This window comes from Chamaea fasciata, unplaced genomic scaffold, assembly GCF_029207755.1.
Source record: "Chamaea fasciata isolate MVZ Bird 193981 ecotype frontalis unplaced genomic scaffold, bChaFas1.0.hap1 SCAF_1, whole genome shotgun sequence".
NCBI classification, from domain to species: domain Eukaryota; kingdom Metazoa; phylum Chordata; class Aves; order Passeriformes; family Sylviidae; genus Chamaea; species Chamaea fasciata.
Window position 1 is genome coordinate 13551838 of NW_027094086.1, and position 21383 is coordinate 13573220.

The following is a 21383-nucleotide window of genomic DNA, read 5'->3' on the forward strand; positions in this document are numbered from 1 at the left end:
GGGCCTCTCACTGCAAGAAAGACAATGAGGGGCTGGAGCACGTCCAGAGAAGGGCAGCAGAGCTGGGAAAGGGTCTGGAGCACAGCTCAGGTGAGGAGCAGCTGAAGGAGCTGGGGGTATTTAGCCTGAAAAAAAGGAGGTTCAGGGGAGACCTTATTGCTCACCACCACTCTGAAAGGAGGCTGTAGCCCGGCAGGAATTTTCCCAGCTAGGAAGTAACAGGATGACAGGAAGTGGGCTCAGGTTGCACCAGCAGAGGTTTAGATTGGATAATGGGAACAATATCTTCACAGAAAAAGTGGTCAGGCACTGGAACGTACTGCCCCGGGAAGTGGTAGAATCACCATCCCTGGAGGTGTTTAAAAGACAAGTTGGTGTGGCACTTAGGGCCATGGTTTAGTGCTGGATTTGCCAGTGCTGGATAAAGGGTTGGACTAGATCTTGGAAGCCTTTTCCATCCTGAACACGTCTATGATTTTATGTTGCCTCAGAGCTGGGCAGTGACTTCCATATTGGGCCTGTTTTTGCAATGTTTTGTCATTTTATTTAGTTTTGCACATTTTGTATATTTTTATCGCATTTCTGGCATAACGAGAGATTTTACTGCACCCCAGCCCGGCTCCTGTGCAGCCCCACAGAAACCGGGATGTTTGTCCCAGGTTAGACGCGGCGGAGGAGCAGAGGGAAGGGATTCCCCTCGGGACAACCCCGAGCCGTTCCCGCCCGCCCCGCCGTCGGTCCGTCCGTCAGCCGCGGAACCAACCCATGCTGCGCGCGCCGCCGCCGCCCGCCTCCCCGTTGGCCGGGCCCCGCCGGGGCGGGGAATGGCGGCTGTGGCGGGGAGCTCGGAGCGCGCTGGGGCCGCCGTGCGGAGCCGCGCCGAGGTGGACGCCACGCTGCAGACGGCCAAGCTGAACCCGGCGGAGCTGCTGCCGGCCGTGCAGTGCCTCAGCTTCAGCCCGCAGGCCGGCGGCGGCGAGTGCTGCCTGCTGCAGCTGGAGCCGGGGCTCTGTGCCGAGCTGGAGGCGGGGCGCAGGTACGGCGGGCGCGGGGATGTCCCGGAACCGCGGCTTTGTCCGCGCTTGTGTTCCTCTGGTGCGGTTTACAGAGCTGCCCCTTAAATCCCTTAAACCTGTCTCAGTTACACTGGAAACTAAAAGCTATTTACACTTACAAGAAGCGTTTGGGGTTTTTTTGTGTGTTTTTAAAATGGAAAACTTCCTGCTTTGGAGGCTTCTAAACAAAACTCAGGAAATGCTGGAATAGGCTCCCCAAAAAGTAGTCACAGCAGCAAGCCTGCCATGGTTCAAGAAGCTCTCGGGCACATGGTGTGTTTCTTCGGGCAGTCCTGTGCCGGGCCAGGAGCTGGACTCAAAGATCCTTGTGCGTCCCATCCAACTCGGCATATTCTATGATTCTATGATCAGAAACATAGATTTAGAAAAGAGATTGTGTCTCTAAAAGAATCCTGCTGACTTTGATATTTTCTTGTTAGAACTCTTGAGGTCTGATGGATGGCAGGGTGCCTACGAGATAGACAAATTGGCAGGGAAGGATGTGCAGTATTAGCGTGGGCGTAGGGTAGGATGGTTATGTGACACCAAACTCTGGACCAAGAGCAGGTTCTAGATCAGGTTTTGATAATGTTTTAATTTTCTTCCTTTTCTACAATGCCAGCGACATAAGGGAAATCTTTAAATCGATACGGACTGAGAAGTCCCTCTAAATAAGGTAGTTCTCTGAGATGTATGTTAGTAAGCCCATTCCTGTTTAGGAATACTGATAAAGTATTATCTGTTAGATGCCTGAATCGTGTTGATCCCTTGGGGCACAGCTGAGCTTTGTTCATGCATGCAGGCTTTGGGAAACAAGAGAAGCAGTTTAATTAAAAAGAATTTGAGCACTTGGGTTAGTGTATGTAGCCTGGGAGGAACTGAATGTTCCCCTGTCGTGGTCCTGCTTTGGTATTATCTCGTCCTCATGCAGAATCTGTACTTAATCAAGTATGTGAATTGAAGAGGGTGGTTTACATTGTCTCTTTGTCCAGAATTGTTTTAGAAGATGATTTTCTTTCCTGCTTGGAATTACTTGCAAGAAAATAGGTATTAATTATCTGAAGAGCTCTGCACAATAGACACAATTTCTGTTTGCTTTTTTGTTTCGCAGTGGGCCAGCTTTAGTCCTCGTTAAAGAACAACTCTAGCTGTAATCTAATTTCTAAGATTAGTGAACTAGTTCACTCATTAAGCATCACTTAATCAATGTTTTAGGGGGGTTGAGTGAATTGGTGTATGACTAGGTGTGTTCTGCATAAAAATTTGAATGCTTGTCTTTTGAGTTTTCCCGCACTAAAATGAGAGGGAAAAACATAGTCAATTAGATTAATTGTCATTTACATCTTTATATTTTGGTGAACTGTGGCTGCTGCAACCAAACAGACCTGCAGTTTGTAATTTCTTTACAAATGTATACATGTGAGAAAATGTCAGACAAGTTTAATAACTGTTCATTCTGAAGCAGGTAAAAGTACCTCATTATTTCTGTGCCTTTTTTTTTTCCCAGCCTAATAATCCGTGGTGAAAAGGATGAACACGCAGTGTTGTGCAGCAAAGATAAAACTTATGACATGAAAATAGCAGATACTTCAAATATGCTGCTGTTTGTTCCTGGCTGCAAAACTCCAGAGGAGCTGAATGCAGATCCGGCATCTTGTAATATTATTCATTCACAGGTGTGTCTTTCAGGGTTTTTGTTTGTTTGCTTTAATTCTCTGCTTTCTTATTGTCTGTAATTTGTTGTATTTTGTCCAAGATGCATATGTGAAACCCAGCTGGGATTCAGTTGGCTAAACACAGGCTTCTAATGCCCTTTTAGATGCCCTGTGGTATTGCTTAGCCACTATTGCAGGCTGCCACTGGAGAAAGGACGAGCCTCCTGTAGCTTTTTTGTGTATTGACCAGTTCCAGGAGGATGTCTTTATAAATGTGCTTTTTACACAGGGCCATACTATGCCCTAGGATGTCCAATATGGCTTAAGGGCCCTTCTTGAGGCAGCTGAACTTTCTCCATAATGTATGATTATTATCGTTTCTGAGAAGTTAAAACTGTGGTTTGTTTTCAGTGCATAGTAATTACTTGTGGTAGGTATTAAAAGCTTGCAAAGAAAACATAATTTCTCGGTGTTAGCAACTAGGTATGCTATTTACAGGTTGATTTTAGGAGTGCTTTCCCCAAAAGGGAGATTTTACCATGTCTGAATACAATTTTTTAAATATAGAAATGTGTTCAAAGGTGGCTCTTTCAATTAGCATATCAAAACATTTGTCAAAGGGAATGATTTTAGAGTTCTCAGTTTAGGAATTCCTTGTTCTCTGCCCTTTTGAAACATAGTTAATTAAATTCTATTAAAAATAGCTAGGCAAATACTGTTAGTTAATTATTTGCTGTAATGGACATAATGGCGTCATTGAGGTATAATCCTACTTCCACATCAGTTCTTCATGAGGTCTAATGAACTAATCTAAAAAGTTAATTCAAGCTGAAGTAGCATAATGAGAAAGTAATATTCTTCTGCATACTTTTTTTTGCTACATTTAATAATTTCACTATTCCTGTGAATTACATATCATAAAAATGTGATTTGCTTAGGAACTATTTTAAAAGTTTTATTTCTAAGAGCCCTCAAAAGGCTTTCAAATGTGTTAGATGGTTCATTTACATGCAAATTGTGAAACATAGCAAAAGCTACTAAGTGAACTCAGTACTTTGGGGCTTCACTGCCCTTCACTTGCAGTCTTGGTGCTGATCTTTTTATCACTTGCATGGCTGATACTCGCAGCCAAAGCATTTGACATTTTATTCACCCCACACAGCTCAGCTCAGGTTAGAAGCTTTGGAATATTAATTAGAATTATTTATTTTTGTATGCAGAGTATCTTCTCATTACCAAATTGATCAGAAAACAACCTGGCAGGAAAAAAACCTAGCACTTAAGTAAATGCTAATTGACATGAAGCTTGGAAATTTATCAGGAAATTGGTGTTTAGCTGATTTTTTTGCCAAGCCAGTTATGTAATAGATTAAAATTGAGAGATTTCTGTGTATTAGAATTTGTATACAATTTCTTCTATATATAGGTGTTTTTGCTTATAGTTGATTTAAAAGGAATAGTATTTTAAAGTTTTAGTTGTTTTTTTGGTTTTTTTCGGTTTTTTTTTTAAATGGAGGACTTCTAAAATACCCCAAGTACTCCAATAAAGCACTTAAGGTGTTCTAAAGTACCGTCTAGAGGCTTTTTAGTGGAAGCTGTTTTAACATGGGACTAGTGATTGGGTCAGGAGTCACTAAGCTGGAGCCTGTTCGGCCTCTGTGATTCTGTTTCCCATTTCTGTCAGTTTGGTAAATAGCAGAAATGATGCTGAAGGGCTTCCTATAGTGTGTCCTCTTCAAAGAATTGTGCAGGAAGTCAAAGCTGTACCCTGTGGAACACCTCAAGATTACTCTGAAAGTAAAGCTTTGGTAAGTCGTCGTCATTGAATCAAGAACAGCCGAGCTTCCTGGTGCGCACTCTTCATTTGTGTGTTGACTCAGGGCAAGGAACAGAGATGTCTTGTCAGTTGTGTGCAGGTGTAGCTCTCTGTCCTTGTTAATGTCTGCTTTGCTTGAGCTTAGGGGTATGATGATTCATTAAGGTGTAAAAAGAGCATGAAGTAGATCACAAGCATGGGAAGAACTGGGGAAGATAGACATGGGTTAATACAGGAGGGCTTTTATGGCAGTAATATAATTTACTGTTGACACAAAAAGCAGTTTTGAGGGGAATTGTGTAGAAATACATCCCATGGTGATTTCATGTCATTTGCATGCAGAGTTGAGTTGTTATCTTTGTCTTATGCACTATGAACATATTTTTTATCAATCAACGGTGGATTTCTATTCTTCAATGTCTGTAGTAAATTTTTTTTATTCAAAACATTGCAGTGATTGTTTTGTCTTTAAGGTAATTACCCTATTAATAGTTTCTTGTTTTCAGTTACTAGATTAACACTGCTTGCTGATAATTTTTGGTAAGCAGCTTTGAATCCAGGTGCTGTGTTAAAATGCTTAAAGAGTCACTGTTTTCTCTTGTAGATTGCGGGTTTCTCCAAGAACTATTGGGAATTAAGGAGATGTCGACCAAAACTGAAGAAACTGAGGAAGCTTTTAATGGAAGATCCATATGAAGGGCCTGATAGTCAGAAAGATCAGACTTCAACATTTTCAAAGGTAAATCAGCTGTGTAAATTGCTTTCTTGTAATTGGTAATGAGCAAATTAAAGTGAAGATACATCCTTAAGTAGAAAAACCCCTTTCCTTTACATGATTCACAGTGCTTCTTTGCATTAATATTTTTTATTAATAAATTACCCCTTCTATTCTAAACAAGTTGGTTGTTGTTAGTACTTTCAGCGAGTACAAATAAGCAACCTTTTTATTAGTTAAAAGAGGAAAATGAAGGACATCGAAGGAGACTGGGCATTTCCCTTTTCCTATGGGAAGTTTCTTGGAGGACAACCTTCAGAATCTTTTCTAAATTCCTTGAGAGTTACATGACTACAAAGGTATAATGCAGCCTTTCCTTCTTCTTTGGGTCTGTCATATATGAGGTCAGAGCACACCCGTGTGCAAGCTGCTTGCCTATCAATATTTTGTGATGACAAAGAGAAGAAGGGAGTTGAAGAGAGTAACAGGGATTATATAAGGCATGGAATAATGCACACTAAAAGAAGGGAAAACACAAATAAAATCTTGTCTTGCTGTCTTGCCAGGTTTCCAGGAAATTAAATTTGGGACCTAAAGAGTAATGGAGAGACCTGGACTGTGCAGCATATGATCTTAGATAAAAGGCTGATAAAAATTCTGGGGTTTTGTTAGTTTGGTTGGTTTTCCTTTTGACTTTAAATCCAAAAAGTAGTTGCTCACAAGTATTTTATGCTGAGGCTTGATTGAAGCTGACACCAACAAACCATCTGCATATGCTTGGATGTGCAAACACAGATGTTGCTTTTCTCTGGAGAGACATGATGCCTCTCTCTTCTTGGATGATTAACAGGCTGGTTTCTGATTAGTTACAGAATCTTGCCCCCAGAATTGCCTACCTATGCTGTTCTAGGCATAGAAGGACATACAGCAAAATAAGGGATGGCAAAAGTTAAGGGGTTTAAATGTTTGAAAATTATAAACATTGTCAAAAGCTAGCAACATGAAAAAGTAATATGAAATAATACTTATTCATAATATTGAGTAATATTAGAAAGATGTCAGTGTCTATCAAACGTTAATGCCTGCTTTGAGGATTGATGACCATTTATTTTTGCAGTAGAATGTATTACCTCTAGTAGCTTACTGGATAACAACTAGATATATCTGATAAATGTAGAAAAGTCTTAACCTTGCCTTTGGTGGAACTCTTAAATGAATCTGAAAGCTCTCCAGGGGAAAGCTCTTTTCTATGAGACTAATTCTCACTGAAATCCCAAAGAATGTATGTGTAGTAATGATTTCTGTTGTTTTGTTCGCTTACACTTAACATTTATCATGTGCTGGGAATTAATAGGCCACCTTTAATCTGTTTGAAAACAAGTTACTTTGTTTTAGTTGTTTACTGTAAGCTTCTCATGATTTTCAAGACTGTATCATACACAGAGTACTCCAGCAAAAGAGGTATAAACATCTATGGCACTGCAGAGAACCTGTTGCATGGTGTTGTGATTTAGCAAACTAGAGAAAAGCTTATAAATATATAGGCTAGTACTGAATTTTACAGTGAAATGACATGGCATGCTCTGATGATCATAGTCACCTGATAAGGATAAGAAACATATTAAATACGTTATCTGGTAGTTGCTGGTGTGGACATGGTGCAAGTCAGCCCATTCCATTTTATGTTTGCAAGGGCAATGCAGTTGATTAAAGCATCAGAGCTGAGAGCAGTGATGTATTCAAAAAAGCTGTTGGGATTGCTGGGCTGGCCTCAAAGCAGAAACATGTACCAAGGACTTCTGTGCCAGGCATCTGAATGGCAGGGTTAAACTTCAAAGACACGTACTGATCTGGGGATATTTTTGCTCCCAATTGCTAGCAGTGTTTTTCTAAAGTACCTTATAATAGGGTCATCCCTCATTGACATATTGATGGGAGCTTGGCCTGATAATACTTCAACATAGGAATAGCATAGCAGGAAGTGGAGGCTTTTCTGTATTTATTAAATGGTTTTTAACATGTGGATGTTCCAATCTTAGTGTTGGTATGTTCCATTTATGTTCCTCTAGTCTGATAGATCTCAATCCAAACTTAGTCCAGTGTTTTTCTTTCTGATAGGAAATATTCTTAAGCTATAATCAACAGAACTTTAATATTAGAGTTGATTAAAAAAGGCTCTAATGTGAATAAAGGAATTGATGTCCTATTTCCTGTGCATTGAAGTCTGGTATTTCTTCCATTTACTTCACTCCTCATGATAACTTCTGTTCCACCCACGTCTTCACCACAGTATCCCATCTCACCACTAACTTCTGCAGGGAGGTGTTTGTGTTTTGGCTGGGTCTGTGCTCTGTGTGTGCCAACTGATGAGCAGACACCAAAACACAACATGTAACTGTTGCAGTCCTGGTGGAGGAGGCTTTCCCTTAGGGGAGGTACTAAGTGCAGGTTCCAACTTCTGTCCAAAGGGATAAGTGATTTTTGCTTTGCCTTTTCTTTGAATCTCACAGATTGAAACATGTGATTTTAGGAAAGCCAGAACACATTAACTTTTCATTCTTGCTGGGATACTTCACTTACAAGGTCTGTTTGTGCTAGTTTGACATTCTGGGAATACAGGTATATTACTTATGCCTGGTACAAAGACCTTCCTGTAGTTAGACTGCCTTTTATATTGAATAATCCTTTGAGAAAATGTTTTAAGTTACAGGAAAAGTTTCAGAGAGTGTGGCAAACCTTAGAAAATTCAGAGTCTGGGGGAAAAAAACCACCTATTAAGTCTTTCCTTCATTATAGCTTATATTTAGTATGGTCGCTGAAGCAAAGGAGGAGTAAGAATAACCTCTTTTATTTCCTTCTTTTTTCCCTTATTGCAGTATACAACGGAAGATTTGTTAAATCTGATTCAAGCAAGTGAAGAAGAAATACTCCACCAGTTGCAGGTTATAGATGCTTGCAAAATTGAAGGTATTCGTATCTAAAGAATATTATTACCTATGAGGAAATAACCCTGCTATTTTCCCCAAAATATATGTCTCCTTTTTCTAAAGCCCATTCCATATCCTTGACTTTCAAGGTGCAAGTTACTTCAAAGTTCTAAGACCTGTTTCCATAGATCCATGTCCTTTGCTGCTATGAATCTGATCAGGAGGATAAAGCTGAGCAGGCACTGCCATTCTCTCTCTTTCCTGGGTAACTCCTTCTTTACTGCTACAAACACTGGCATCAGAGTATCCCACTGACCACATGAATATTTTTTAGCTGGTCACCCTCTTCATGAATGAGTGGATATTGCTTTCTCTAGTTCTAGAGGCAAAAATAGTTGATTCTGAGGTAACCCTATCCTTTTCAGAGTCCTTTGTCCTCCTGGACTGGGTATATCTCAGTGTGAGAAAAGGCTTGAGTAAGTGCCTCAACTTTGGACAGGTCCTACTCATCCTTTATGTGGCCATGCCCAAACTATCCCTGGGACACAAAGTGATGGCAGTCCTAGAGTTGTCTGATTTTCTGTGAACTTCTCTGGACCTGAGCTGTTGCTTTGTAGAGCCAATGCAGCCAGTTCTGTTCATGCAGTTCTGTTCCTGAACAAAGTATTAGTTTTTCCATCTGATTCATCTTGGAGTGATATTTGTAGTGTCTTTGTATCTGTGGTGATTAAAGAATTACTAAAGAATTACAAACAATTGAGATTATTAAGTTTCATTCTTTACATTTGCTCTTATTATTTAGTTCCTTTTCTCAGTTTTTAATCCTGAAAAAGGCACAAAGCTGCTGCATGTTGTAAACGTGTGACCTGAATGTTCAGACTCTAGTAATGTATCTTAATGGCAATAGAAGTTAGGTGTTACTGTTTTCCTTCTAACAGTGTTTTGTGGTGCTCTGTTTGGCAGGATATTGGAGAATTCTAGACTTTGACTATGAGATGAAACTCTTGAATCATGTGACTCAGCTAATAGACTCAGAGTCCTGGCCTTTGAGTAAGGTTCCTCTAGGTGTCTGCCTTGAAGAACTTGGATCTCTAGAACCCAGGTAAACAATTATATTTTAGTACTTAAAATTGCCTACTTAATTCATTATTAACTAGTAGTAATTACAGCACTTGCTGTCTATTAGAATTATAGTCTTGCAAATGTAGATTCTAGTTATCCTGGTGTAAATGATACATTTTCTTTGTTTCTAAAAATACTCAAGGGAATTTTTAGACAGATAACTTAGCAAACTGATTTTAGTGTTTATTGGTAGTACTTCCATTGATTCATGGTAGAAACATTAGTGCTGTGTTATAAATTATGGAAGTAGCATGTGCTTAAGTTGTAAATTGCTGAGCATCCTGAAATAACTGTTCTGAAGCTATAGCTAGCCAAAAATGTTTGGTTTACCTGTTGCATACTACCGGGTGGGGGGGGGGGGTATGTTTTCTGGTGTAATTCAAAATTCCCATTCTAAAAAAGTCTAAAGTTTACAGTATGTAGCATTTTCCATTAAATTGGCTTTTGGCATAAAAAGATACCTGCAATTAGGCTATAATTTTATGACAGAGCTTCAAAAAAGTGCCTGTTATTCAGTAAGTGATAATTAATTGCCAAATTTCTGACTTGCATCATAGGTTCAATTCCGACTGGTAAGAAACATTAAGATCATTGAGTCCAACCATTAATCCACCACTGCCAACTCCAGTACTGAACCATGTCCCTCAGTGCCACATCTACCTGGTTTTTAAATACCTCCAGGGATGGTTTTTCCAGCACTTCCCTGGGCAGCATGTTCCAGTGCTTGACAGTGCTTTCCATGAAGAAATCTTTCTTATCTCTGATCTTAATCCGTGGCCATTTCCTCTGATCCTGTCACTTGTTGCCTGGGAGAAGAGTCACAACCCCCACCAGGCTACAGCCTCCTTTCAGGGAGTTGTAGAGTGATAAGCTCTCCCCTGAGCCTCCTTTTCTCCAGGTTAAACAGCCCCAGCTCCCTCAGCTGCTCCTCATCTGACTTGTGCTCCAGACCAGCTCTGTTGCCCTTCTTTAGACACACAAAGAAGTGTTCTTCCAGCCCCTCAATGTGCCTCTTGTAGTGAGGGGCCCAGAACTGGACACAGCACTCGAGGTGTGGCCCCTCACCAGTGCTGAGTACAGGGAAACAGTCACTGTCCTGGTCCTGCTGGCCACACACTGTTTCTGATACAATTCTTTCTCATTGGGAAAGAAGTGATCTTGCAAGAGCCTCTATTCCTTATTTTCCTTGTGCATTTTAGTCTTTGCTAATTACAACTAGAAAGCGGAAGAGACCTTTGGAGTTGACAGGTTAAATCAGCTTACATCTGTTATTGGTCCCCTTTTGTTCTCTCTTTTACTTCTGTTTTTTTTTACCAGTTTCTTCATTTCACCCACAAAAATGTGTCTCATCATCCATTTTCTTCAAATTTTTTTTTTTCTTTTTCTTAATCTTTTTGATAACTGTTTCAGTAGTGTCCTAGTAAACAATATTAGAACTTGATTTCTGATTTTTTTTCCCAGGGAGATGATAGAACACATTCTTTTAAGCTATGGCAGGAAATATGTTGATGATGGTAAGTTTGGGAAAGCTTACATGGTTTGACTTTGCATAAAAAAAATAGTTATTAATGAGGAAATGTAGGTTTTGAGAAGAATGGCCCAAACAAACGAGTATGCTACAGTGCCAGTATAAGGAGGGAGCAAAAGGGGCTAAAAATCAGTACAATTGTTAAAGGAAGTTTCATAGGAAAAAAAGGCTATTAAATTGTTCAATACAATTGTGAACAGAGGTACTGGAAATTATTTATTAGGTGTCTACAATCCATAATTTCATGACTAAAGAGAGATTACTAGTAAAATTTAGATGACATCTCCCTTTAGAAATCCTAGAAGATCTCAGATATTTAAGCAATTAATTGTGCTATTATCAATAGTAAATGGCATGAATTCAGCTTGCCTGAAGTAGGTATCTGCCTTTGATCTCTTGAACAGCACCACAAGATCTGCTGGTTGTATTGATTGGATTTCCATTGTCCATCTCACACACAGATAAAATACTGCACTGCCCTAATCTCAGACTGAAGTCTTCCCCACAGTGGCTTTCATCTCACCTTTGGCTGAAGTAGGAGTTGCTTTCAACCTTAAAGGACGTAGGAAAGTAATTGGAGTGACAACAGACTCTTAATATATTTAGGCAGTTTGCACAAGGAACAAGTCTGACAGGTGGCTGAAACAATTGAAGGAAGTGTTTATACCTGATTTGGTTCAGAAAATTTTAGCCAAGTCAGTGTGAGAGAAAAATGAAGTCTCGTCACTTCATAATCTCATAAGGGTGATTAAAGAAGTGAAAGTTTTGTTAATTGTTTAAGCAAATGCTTTAATACATGGCATTCAGAAATAGGAATGAGAGCTGTAGGAGAAATGATGCACTGTGAAAGGGGAAAACATGGAGGGCAAACATTTATTGATTCAAATTAATACTGTAGTTGGGACAGTGCGGCTGCATTCTGTGTAATTTGTTCTTGAGAATGAGAAGATACCATAATTTATCCAAATCAATACTGAGTCAAATTATTTCCCAAGGAAAAGAAAAAAGAGGATGCTTGGTGTATAGAAGACTGTAGAACGGAATGGAAATACAAGTCTGTTCTTTTATCAAAAGGCAAGAACCCAAGATAACCTAGTTTTTGCTTCTCAACAGGGGAGGTTTTCTTTGAAATGCATGAAGATAAAATATGCAGAGCTATAGCACAAATGCTTTTGCAAAATGCAGTTAAATTCAATCTATCAGAGTTTGAAGAAGTCTGGCAACAGAGTGTCCCTGAGGGGATGACAACAAGGCTTGATCAGCTTCAGGTAAACACATTGAAGAAGAATGGATTGTTTTGTGACTAGGCTGTAACTGACTTGTGTAATATATAGATTTTATCCATTATTGGGTATTGTGTTGTTTCTGTCAGTTTTTTAGTTCAAGTATGCTTTATGACGTTCTCCATGAGCACCAGTAGTCTGGAATCCTGATAATTCAGGTTTCTGTAAGTCAGGCACGTTTCACTGTTTGAAGAAAGGTTGCAGCTGTACTGTTACAACTTGTAAATGTGACTAGAACAGAAGCTGAAGCTGTTGTTGAACAGATTGTAGTGACAGCCAGTAGAGAAGCAAACACTTCTGGGAATCCTTTTGTTCAAAGCAGGCAGAGAGATACTGGAACCCAATGGATTCTCCCTTCTTTTCATAAAGGAAATTATAAATACTGCCTGTAAAACAGTGCCTTTATGATACTTCTTCACTTTGCCTCTAGTAGTGCAGTTCTAGAAGGCTTTTGATCTGCAAAGAGCAACTTCTATGGTGCATTGTCAGAAAAAAGGAAGTTTAATTTCTTTGTCAGTACTTAACATTTCCTTTCTGATGCTGATCTACAGGGCTTGGCTCTTGTGGATAAAAGTTCAAGACCAGAGACCATCTTTCTGCTAAAAGTAGAAGACTTACCTGAAGACAATCAGGAAAGATTCAACAGCTTATTTGGCATACGGCAAAAATGGACAGAAGTGGATATTACCCCTTATATACAGTAAGGATGTATTTCTTTTTATTAAAATATTATTAGTATTATATGCTTCCCTTTTTGCACAGCTGGCTTCTGATGAGCTATCACTGCCTCAGTGATACTACTATACTTTGCATTTTGAATTAATATGGATTCTATATGAGTATAATACCCATCTCTGGGATCTGTAACTCGCTTTTTTGGATTTAATTGTGTGTAAAAAGCTGATCCTACTGAGTTTAAATGGGTGATAACTCTCATTTGATTAAGGCAGACAAAATTCAAAGGCTGAGCTTCCTGACATTTACAATGAGTCTCTATATTTACAACATTAGAACTATAGAGCAGTAGTGCTTCCTGTACTGCATCCTCTGTTCCTTTGGTGGTTAAGACTTACGCTACTGCGCTATCTGGAATGTCCAACTGTGATATATGTGAGCAGATACTGATACTAACCCAGAAGTAACTGCATCAACCCTTTATGAGTGGCTCTAAATTTACTGTAATGTAACTGTTTTGCTAGGTTGAAGACTCTAATAGAGAGCAGTAGTAATAAACACTCTGCCTAAAACCTGAAATTCTTTTTTCTGAAGTAAGTAATGTAGTGTTGCCTTGTGCTTAAATGTCAAGGTAAGTTCTAAACTTTAGGTAATTTAAAGCATTATGTAATTGTTAGAATAGTTTGGGGTTTTTTCCTAATATCCTAATCCAGTTTATTGTTGTAGTTACAAATATTTTAGAGATTTATTTTGTGTGAGAATATCTCTTAATGCCAGTGTTGTGTGTTTTATTTCCTCTTTAGAGACTTGTGTGCAGAGAAGCAGACTGTTGGTGCTCTTCTGACAAAATATGCTCGCTCCTCAACGCTGAATGGTGTTAAAGTTTATAATTCTCGAAGACCCATCTCATAACAAGTATTGTTTGAAGAACTGAGGATACTGAATGTAGTAACAGTGAATGTTACTTGCTGCTGCCTTCTGGGGAAAGGAGTTGCCAACCATCATTATTCAGTGTACTTGAGTTTAAGCAGCTAGGCTGCTTGAACAAGTTGTGTTTTCTGCTCAGCTGAGAGTGTGAGGGCACTTGTGGCCTCTAAGGAATGATATTCAGCTCACCTTCCTTTGCAAACCTTCCTTTGCCCAGCTTCTTTTTCCTTTGTGTCTAGTTAAGCTAGAGCTGCTTTTTGAATACACTTAATCTGTTTATCTGTAAGTCTGAAATGAAAATATAAAACCCCCTTGATAATAATTCAATCAATTGAATTTATTTGAATAGCAAAATGGAAATTTTATTCTTCTGCCCATTAGTAGCCATTCTTAAAGATAAAAGTTTCATTGCAGCGTTCACATTTTCAATAGCACAGAGCTCATCAGGCTCATGAACAAATCATTCTCCATTGAGGCTACACCAGTCCTAATTTTGAAAAGTGGTTCTTTTTAAGGTCATGTCTATGAACACCATCCGTACAAGCACCTGACACTTTAATACTTGGCAGAATGGCCTTATATATATTATAAAAAAACCTAATTGTAGTGAAGTGTGAATATAAGAGAAAGTAGTTGGATATTGTGTTACAAATTTCCTATAAACGGTCATTAAAATGTAGCTGAAGTAAAACTAATGCTTTACAGAAGACTGCTTGTGCTTTTTTAAAAAGAACCTACAAAACTTTGTAGTAGAATTATCTTTTTGAACTTTGTTATGGCAAATAACTGCACATAGAAATTCTGCCTTGAAACCTTACAGTAAAATATTGTTCTGTGTAGAGCAATGAAACAGGATGTTTTTCCAGTACTGCCATGAAATGGTGTGCCTGAGATGGTAATTTTGTAATCATTAAAAAGGATTGTGTGCATGTCAGTAAACCAGAGTTTAATTTTAGATAGTTTGCAGATTTATATTTTAAACTTAACAGTTGTAGGTTATTTGATACAAAAAGCATTTTTTTTATCAGACTCAGATGTGAGGTATGAAATACCTTGCTTGGAACTGCCAGCATTCCAGCTGTAGAGTAAGTGGGCAGAGGAGAGAAACCTCTCCTAAATCAAATATAACTCTTTAAGATGCACAGTGTGTGTATTTGGAATTTGGTACAGACAAAAAGCTGAAAATAAAAGCCACTTCCTGAGCTCTGTTTATGGTGCCCAGTACTGCAAGGTCAGTGCCCTGTGCTCCACACTGCTGGTGCAGGGGTGTGGTGTTTGACCAGCTATGTGGAGACCTAGAATGGCTCTTCTCTGGGAAGAACTGCCTTGTTGGCTGTCTGGTTCCAATAGCACCAGAAGGTTCACTTCCAGAGATCAATGGTAATATGAACGGAAAAGCCTTGGAAATTCCTTCCATTGCATCACAGGTTCCTTAGTTGAAAAACACAACACAATTGATACTTTTGTATTTGTGGTCCAAGTTTGTATTTACATAGAGGTTTCTTTGTAAAACAAATAAGAAATTAAGTATTTCATGAATAGAGTTTTATTACATCTGTGAGGAGTTTAATTTTTTTTTGTATCATTCCATGTGTTCAGTGCTCCTGATTGGTTTTGTTAGACATTCAAAATGAAATGACGCTTTTACAGTCCCAACAGTTTATTCGATGCAAGCATTTATTTTAACCTAAAACAGATGAATCTGAAGTCAGTTAAAACAATCTTGGTTATGAAGGAACCTTCTCTCGTGGCGACACCCGCGGAGGGGCCGGCGGAGGTCGCTCCGTGCCCGGGCGCGCGCTGCTCCCGCCGCCCCTTCCCGCCTTTCCCAGGCCCGCGCCTGCGCGAGCCGCGGCGCCTGCGCACGGGGACACGGCGCGGCCCCTTTCTCCGTTATAGGGTTTTTCGGGTGGCTTATTTTCTTCTTCTTCTTCTTTTTTTTTTTTTTTTTTTTTTTTTTTTTCTTCTTCTTTCCTCCCGCTGCCGCCGCTGAGCCTTCCTTCTGTAAAAAGCAAAACTCCAAAAGCCTTTCCCGCTAGAGCTCAGTTCGCCGGGCCGTGACCTTTCACCGCGGGGTCGGAGGTGACCGGCAAGATGGCGGCGGCTGCGGAAGGGCCGCGGCGGGCGCGCTGCTGAGGGAGACCCGCGGGGCCGACCCTGCGCCGGGCCCGGCCACTGCCCGGCCCGCTCGACCCTCCGCACCTTTCCCGGCTCTCGGCGGACGGCGCTGCCCCAGCCGGCGCTCCCAGGAGCACGGGCCCCGGTGCCTGCCCGTTCTGGCCGCGGCCCTCCTGATTCCGTCGGTCCCGCCGCCGCCGCCCGCCGAGCCGGTTGCTTTCCGTAGGTCCCGCGTAGAGGAAGCACCTCTGGACTGGTTCCGTAACCCCAGCGGACAGAGGGGGCTGCGTGTGCACCTACAGAAGGTTATATGTAAACACTGCTTGGTGGTGGTGGTGCTGTAACCATGCTCACTCGAGCTGAAGATTCCTGGCTGCTGGGGGTCACACATCCGCTGAGGAGATGAGTGATCAAATACGACGTGACACGGGGAAAAATCGAAGGACCCGTTGAGTGGGGATGATGTTGATGCCAGTCTGACGGTCAGCAGTGTGTGTTTAGTGCTGCGGTTCAGGATGAATAGGAAGAAAGGAGACAAAGGATTTGAAAGCCCAAGACCCTATAAATTATAAGTATCCATTTTATTTTTTTAATTGCTGTACTTAAGACCACTGCACACTGAATCAGGCCACAGGCTGATTAATAGTGATTTACTTAAGAAGGTTGGAGCTGTTCCTTGTGGTGTAGCTTGCATTCAGAAAATGTGTGTTGCGGATGTATGTTTTAATGTGTAAATGGACTTATTCATGGGCAGCGAGTCTGTCAACCATTCAGTCTCACGAAGGTATTTATATTACGCTCTTCAAACCTTGGACAGTTCTTCACACAGCGTCATTGCTAAAGACCATACAATGATGTTCCATGTGTACTGTGTCAAAAAGCCCTTTGGACTTGAGGGCTTTTTTATGTATAAAAAATTGCTTGCCTTTGCAGCAAGCTGCTTTGTTAAGCAAATTGTCATTTTTACACATTCACTATTTGGGTTGCAACCAAGCTACAAAGCAGTTGGTAGTGGATTGCAGTCCATTTTAATAGATTTCTTGTTATGCCTCCTTGATTTCTTTATAAATCTGTTACACAAATGTATTTCTGAGTAGAATGAGTCTTCTCATATACTCTTACTGTAAGTAACATCTGAATCCATTTTTAGATGCAATTTTTTGATAATTTTAATCAAACTTTGTCATGTGGAGCTATGTCACTTCTTAATGCACAGGATATGTGCAGATAGAGTGTGATGTGCCATAGAAGTTGAATTATGTCAAGGTTTTATCTTGAGTCATGAAATGCACTTCTGTGAAGATAACACCTACAGCAAAATACACAGAAAAAACTTACAGGGTTTTAAAAAAGTTGAAATTATTTTATCTCCTACCTTTTAAATCAGTGTTTTATTTACCAGGAGTTCTAATATGTCACTCAAAATTTAAGCATTTAACTAGCAAAAAATACCTATCTTGATTAATGTATTAGCATTATTTTAAGTTATAAATTCTTATGGCATGGTAATTTTAAGAGCACATACTGTATATACTTGCTCATATAAATTACATACGAGTGTCAGCTCTCCAGGTAAACTTTCCCCTGGTCTCTGACTGCAAGTGTTATGGCTCATGCTGCTACTGATACAGCTCATCACTACAGTGTTAGACCTTGACACTGCCATTTGTAATTCTTTACTTTTAAATACAGATAAGCGTTGTTCAAAAATCATCTTCAAGAGTTATCTTCTTGTATTACCTGTAATGTTCATACTGGTATGAAACTATGTTTGATTTTTTGGGAGACTTTCCTGACATTGTGGGTAACTTCTATTCATTATTTGGTTTAGACAGCATAAAAGATTGAGACAATCACTAATGATTTTCATAGAAGTATATTCTATTTGCAGTATTTATTTATATATGCACATATCCTATGTGGGTTTCTGTTAAACTGGGTTAAAGTATTATTTTAAATGCTGGCATTTGTGCAAAACCTTACTTTTTTTTTTTTTTTTTTTCTTTCAGCACAACTCATCAGGTAGTTTGTATCAACAACATAAATTTTCAGAGAAAGTCTGTTGTAGTAAGTATTTCTTAATAAAGTCTGAAGTAGAAACTAAGTGTCTGGGTTTTCTTCATGCTTTTAGAGGAAAAAAACTGTACTCACAACCTAATTATGCTGTTCAGCTACTTCATATGTTATACTTTCTAATCTGATGTTTCTCATAAGTCTGTCGTTGCTTGAGATGTATTAAATACCTTCTTATTGTGAGCACTTTCAGAAAAAGATTTCTAAATGAAGGCTGATGCATTGTAAATATTACAGAGCAATTTGCAGTTCAGGATTCATACTCACACAGTGTTAGCTGATGTTAGGGATAGGCTTACAGAGTTTTCTACCTTGTGTGTGAGTTCACTTGGGCTTTGAAGAGACTTTCATCATTTCTGGCCTAAAGTCTCCAAGGGTCTTTGTTTACATATGTGCTTAAAAGGATTCTGCTTGGGTTTTAAGACTCCTTGTCTCAAGTTCAGACACCAAAACATACAACATAGTGATGCTAATAACTTGAAACCTAGGCAATAGGGCAGGTTTTTTTCCAGTAAAACAGGCATGATTGTCAGTCATGTTTTGTTTTGTTTCATTTACAGCTGCAAAAATTCACCTGCTAAATGACATGAAAGACAATGTAGAAAATCTAAAGGGCAAATAATTTTCCTTTTTAAATATGAAAATCATATCATCTTTGTATCAGTGATTTTTAAAAATTTTATTAGTAATAATTTTTTCTATCTCTCTAGTTTTTGAATTGATAAAGATTTTACAAAAGGTTTTGATCTGTGTTTCCCTAGGGTTATGTGGAACTGACAATATTTCCCACAGTTGCAAACCTGAACAGAATAAAGCTGAACAGTAAGCAGTGCCGGATTTACAGAGTGAGAGTCAATGATTTAGAAGCTGCTTTCATCTATAATGATCCAACACTGGAGGTCTGTCACCATGAGTCAAAGCAGTAAGTGGTGTGTTTGAGGCTGCAGATGTGGTCTTTTCTGTTGCTCTTAAGTATAATGTATTCTATTTCACTGCCAAGTTTTACCTGGTAATTTCCTAATGGTAACTTTTGGTATGGTCTTAATTTTGGGGAAGTAATTTGGCAATAATTTTCACTCTTACACTAGTCTTTAGAATTTTTTGTGCTAATATATGTTTGTGTTGTTTTGTGAAAGTATCAAAAATTTTCTATTAAGTACTTGATGGGGGAAAAAGGCCTTGGATTTGATCTGTGTGCTCAAGACAGACACTGTGTATTCCTTTATTCATCAGTTATGCAAGAGCTTCAATAATTCTGTTTGCAAGTACAGTGTTCATTTATATAGGGCACCAAATTTATTATCAGAGTTATGAAATTTTCTTTCAGTCTTGATACTGAACCACTTGAGTATATTAGTTCTGTAGTTCTGTTTGCTTTGTGACTCAGTGTTGTTGGTTTTGATGCTACTGTTCATTATGTCAAAAATTCAGAATCCTTATTGCAGGGATTCTAGATTGTTATGAAGAGTTAAAGCTTTTGGCCTTTCCTAGGGAATGAAACTGTCATTATTTATTGTTGTAGATAACAGTATAAGTCCTAGAACCTGAACTCACTTCAGAATTTGAAAGGAAAAGTTTAAATTTCTTCACCATCTCATATTGAAGAGTATATTTAAAACAATGTGGCATCCTGCGTGTTCTAGGGAACTGATATGGGAAGGAGCTTCAGCAAAAAATCTTGTAGCCATTTCATTTTTGGTACAAGGATAATGGGCAAATGTTTTCCCTAGATATTCTCTTTTGATTTGCTGAAATGTTCCTATTCTCACACCTTCTTTTGGCTGGCTTGGTTGAATTTACAATTTGCTGAATTGTTTAAAAACTTCTAGTGAAAGTGTTGTTTAACAGCAGCTGATAAAAAATCACAGAGTCCTTTATGCTGCGAAAGACTGACTGAAATAATCTAGTCCAATTCCCCTGCTCACATGGGGTCAGGTGGAGCAGGTTGCACAGGGCTGTCTCCATTTGGGATTTGAGTATCTTTGGGGATGGAACCTCTGCAGTCTCTCCAGGCAGCCTTCTTCAGTGTTGATGCCCCTCACAGTAAGAAACATTTTCTTGTGTTCTGTTGGAATTTCATGTATTTTAACTTACATCCACTGACAGCAGACACGGTGGGCACAAACTGAGACATAAGGGGTTCCCTCTTAACATCAAGAGACAGTGTTTACTGTCTCAGCCGTTCTGTGATTCTGTAATTACTGGAATCCTGCATAACTCCTGGAAGATGTGGGAAAGGAGCAGCATTTAAAATGATCAGAGTGAGCACTCCATTTTGTTAAAAAAAGGGATTGGGAGAGAGAATTCTGTCATTTTGGGGTGAAGGTGAGGGTTTTTTTGTTCAAACTATTCAAGCTTAGTAGAAAATCTCTGTATTTCATAACTCCTATGTTATTCATAGTTATGAAAGACAGAGGTCACCAAATATCCATAACAAAAAACTAGTATGCCTTTCTGTATCTCAGAAGTTAAAGGCAACATGAGTCACAAAATATTAGATGAAGTTAGATTTTTTTTCATTGAAATACCTGGTTGCAATTGGTAGTTAAATACAATATCTCTGCTCTTTAAGCAGGATTGCAAGCAGAATCACTAGAAATCTGAAAACTCTAGAATTACTACCTCAAAAAAATCATCAGTGTGTTTTCACTGCCCTCCTTTACAAAGAACTGCTTCTAGAAACAGTGGTTTGTAGTAGTCTTTATATCTAATAAAGTGGTCATCTCTTCCAAGTTCTCATTCGTTTTGGCAGGGTCAGTGATGATGTCCTTTGTACCCCTGCAGCTGAGCTAGCTGCAGCAATTATTTTGAATGGGACACAGATTAGACATGATGGTTTATTTCTGATCTTACAGGGATCGTTACCTTTTGCACAGTTTTCTTTTAGTAGTCTGTTGAACTGGTAAATGGCAAATTAAGATGGTTCCTGGCAATCTGTTTTTTTTAAGGTGTTTTGTTTTCAGTCTTTACTTCTCCCTGTGGTGTGTAACAAGTATAAATTCAAGTTGCAAGGTTGTATATACAAACATTTCCTTCTGTTTTAATAATGCTTTTAGTTTCTTAGATGTTTTCTAAAAGGACACATAAAATCATAGAAACGTTGAAATTGGAAAAGACCCATATGATTGTCCTAAGTCCAACTGTGAACCCAGCACCATCATGACCATTAAATCAAATCTTTAGGTGCCATGTCCACGTGTTTTTTGAACACTTTCAGGAATGGTGACTCCACCACTTCCCTGGGCAGTCTGTTCCAACCTTTACAGTCTTCTCTGTGAAGAATTTTTTTCCAAATACCTTATCTAGGGCATAAGTATTTAGTATTTAGTATTTTTATCAAAGTTAAAATAATCTGAAGACTTCTTACTCCCTTAGTTAGCAAAAAGATTAGAAAACTTGCTACAACATCTCTGACTTGAAAGGTTATGTTTGCTGGTAGGAGGTTAAGAGAAATGGTTCACTGTTATGTTGTGCAAATTTCGGCATGCA

The 21383-nt window shown here is 39.2% G+C and overlaps 2 protein-coding genes across 5 annotated transcripts in view; both read left to right on the top strand.

Annotated features, from left to right (window-relative positions):
* Positions 1 to 808: 808 nt before the first annotated feature.
* Positions 809 to 15355, top strand: DSCC1 (DNA replication and sister chromatid cohesion 1). Of its 2 annotated transcripts, none has more exons than XM_066176855.1 (9): positions 809 to 1036; positions 2563 to 2731; positions 5131 to 5265; positions 8118 to 8208; positions 9132 to 9270; positions 10752 to 10804; positions 11932 to 12086; positions 12653 to 12801; positions 13580 to 15355. In XM_066176855.1, the coding sequence occupies exons 1-9, from the start codon at positions 825 to 827 to the stop codon at positions 13686 to 13688; spliced, it is 1212 nt and encodes a 403-aa protein (XP_066032952.1). In that variant the 5' UTR covers positions 809 to 824; the 3' UTR covers positions 13689 to 15355. The 2 variants fall into 2 exon arrangements, with proteins under 2 accessions (XP_066032952.1, XP_066032961.1); XM_066176864.1 differs by lacking the exon at positions 809 to 1036 and adding an exon at positions 1934 to 2003.
* A 421-nt stretch (positions 15356 to 15776) lies between these two features.
* Positions 15777 to 21383, top strand: part of TAF2 (TATA-box binding protein associated factor 2) — a 60312-nt gene continuing 54705 nt past the window's right edge. For 2 of the 3 annotated variants that reach the window (XM_066176876.1, XM_066176885.1), the window contains exons 1-3: positions 15777 to 16389; positions 17834 to 17888; positions 18656 to 18816. In XM_066176876.1, coding sequence (XP_066032973.1) covers positions 16337 to 16389; positions 17834 to 17888; positions 18656 to 18816 — 269 coding nt within the window. In that variant the 5' untranslated portion in view covers positions 15777 to 16336. Of the gene's footprint in view, positions 16390 to 17833; positions 17889 to 18655; positions 18817 to 21383 lie in introns of those variants that run through there. The other variant, XM_066176894.1, reaches the window with a different exon arrangement.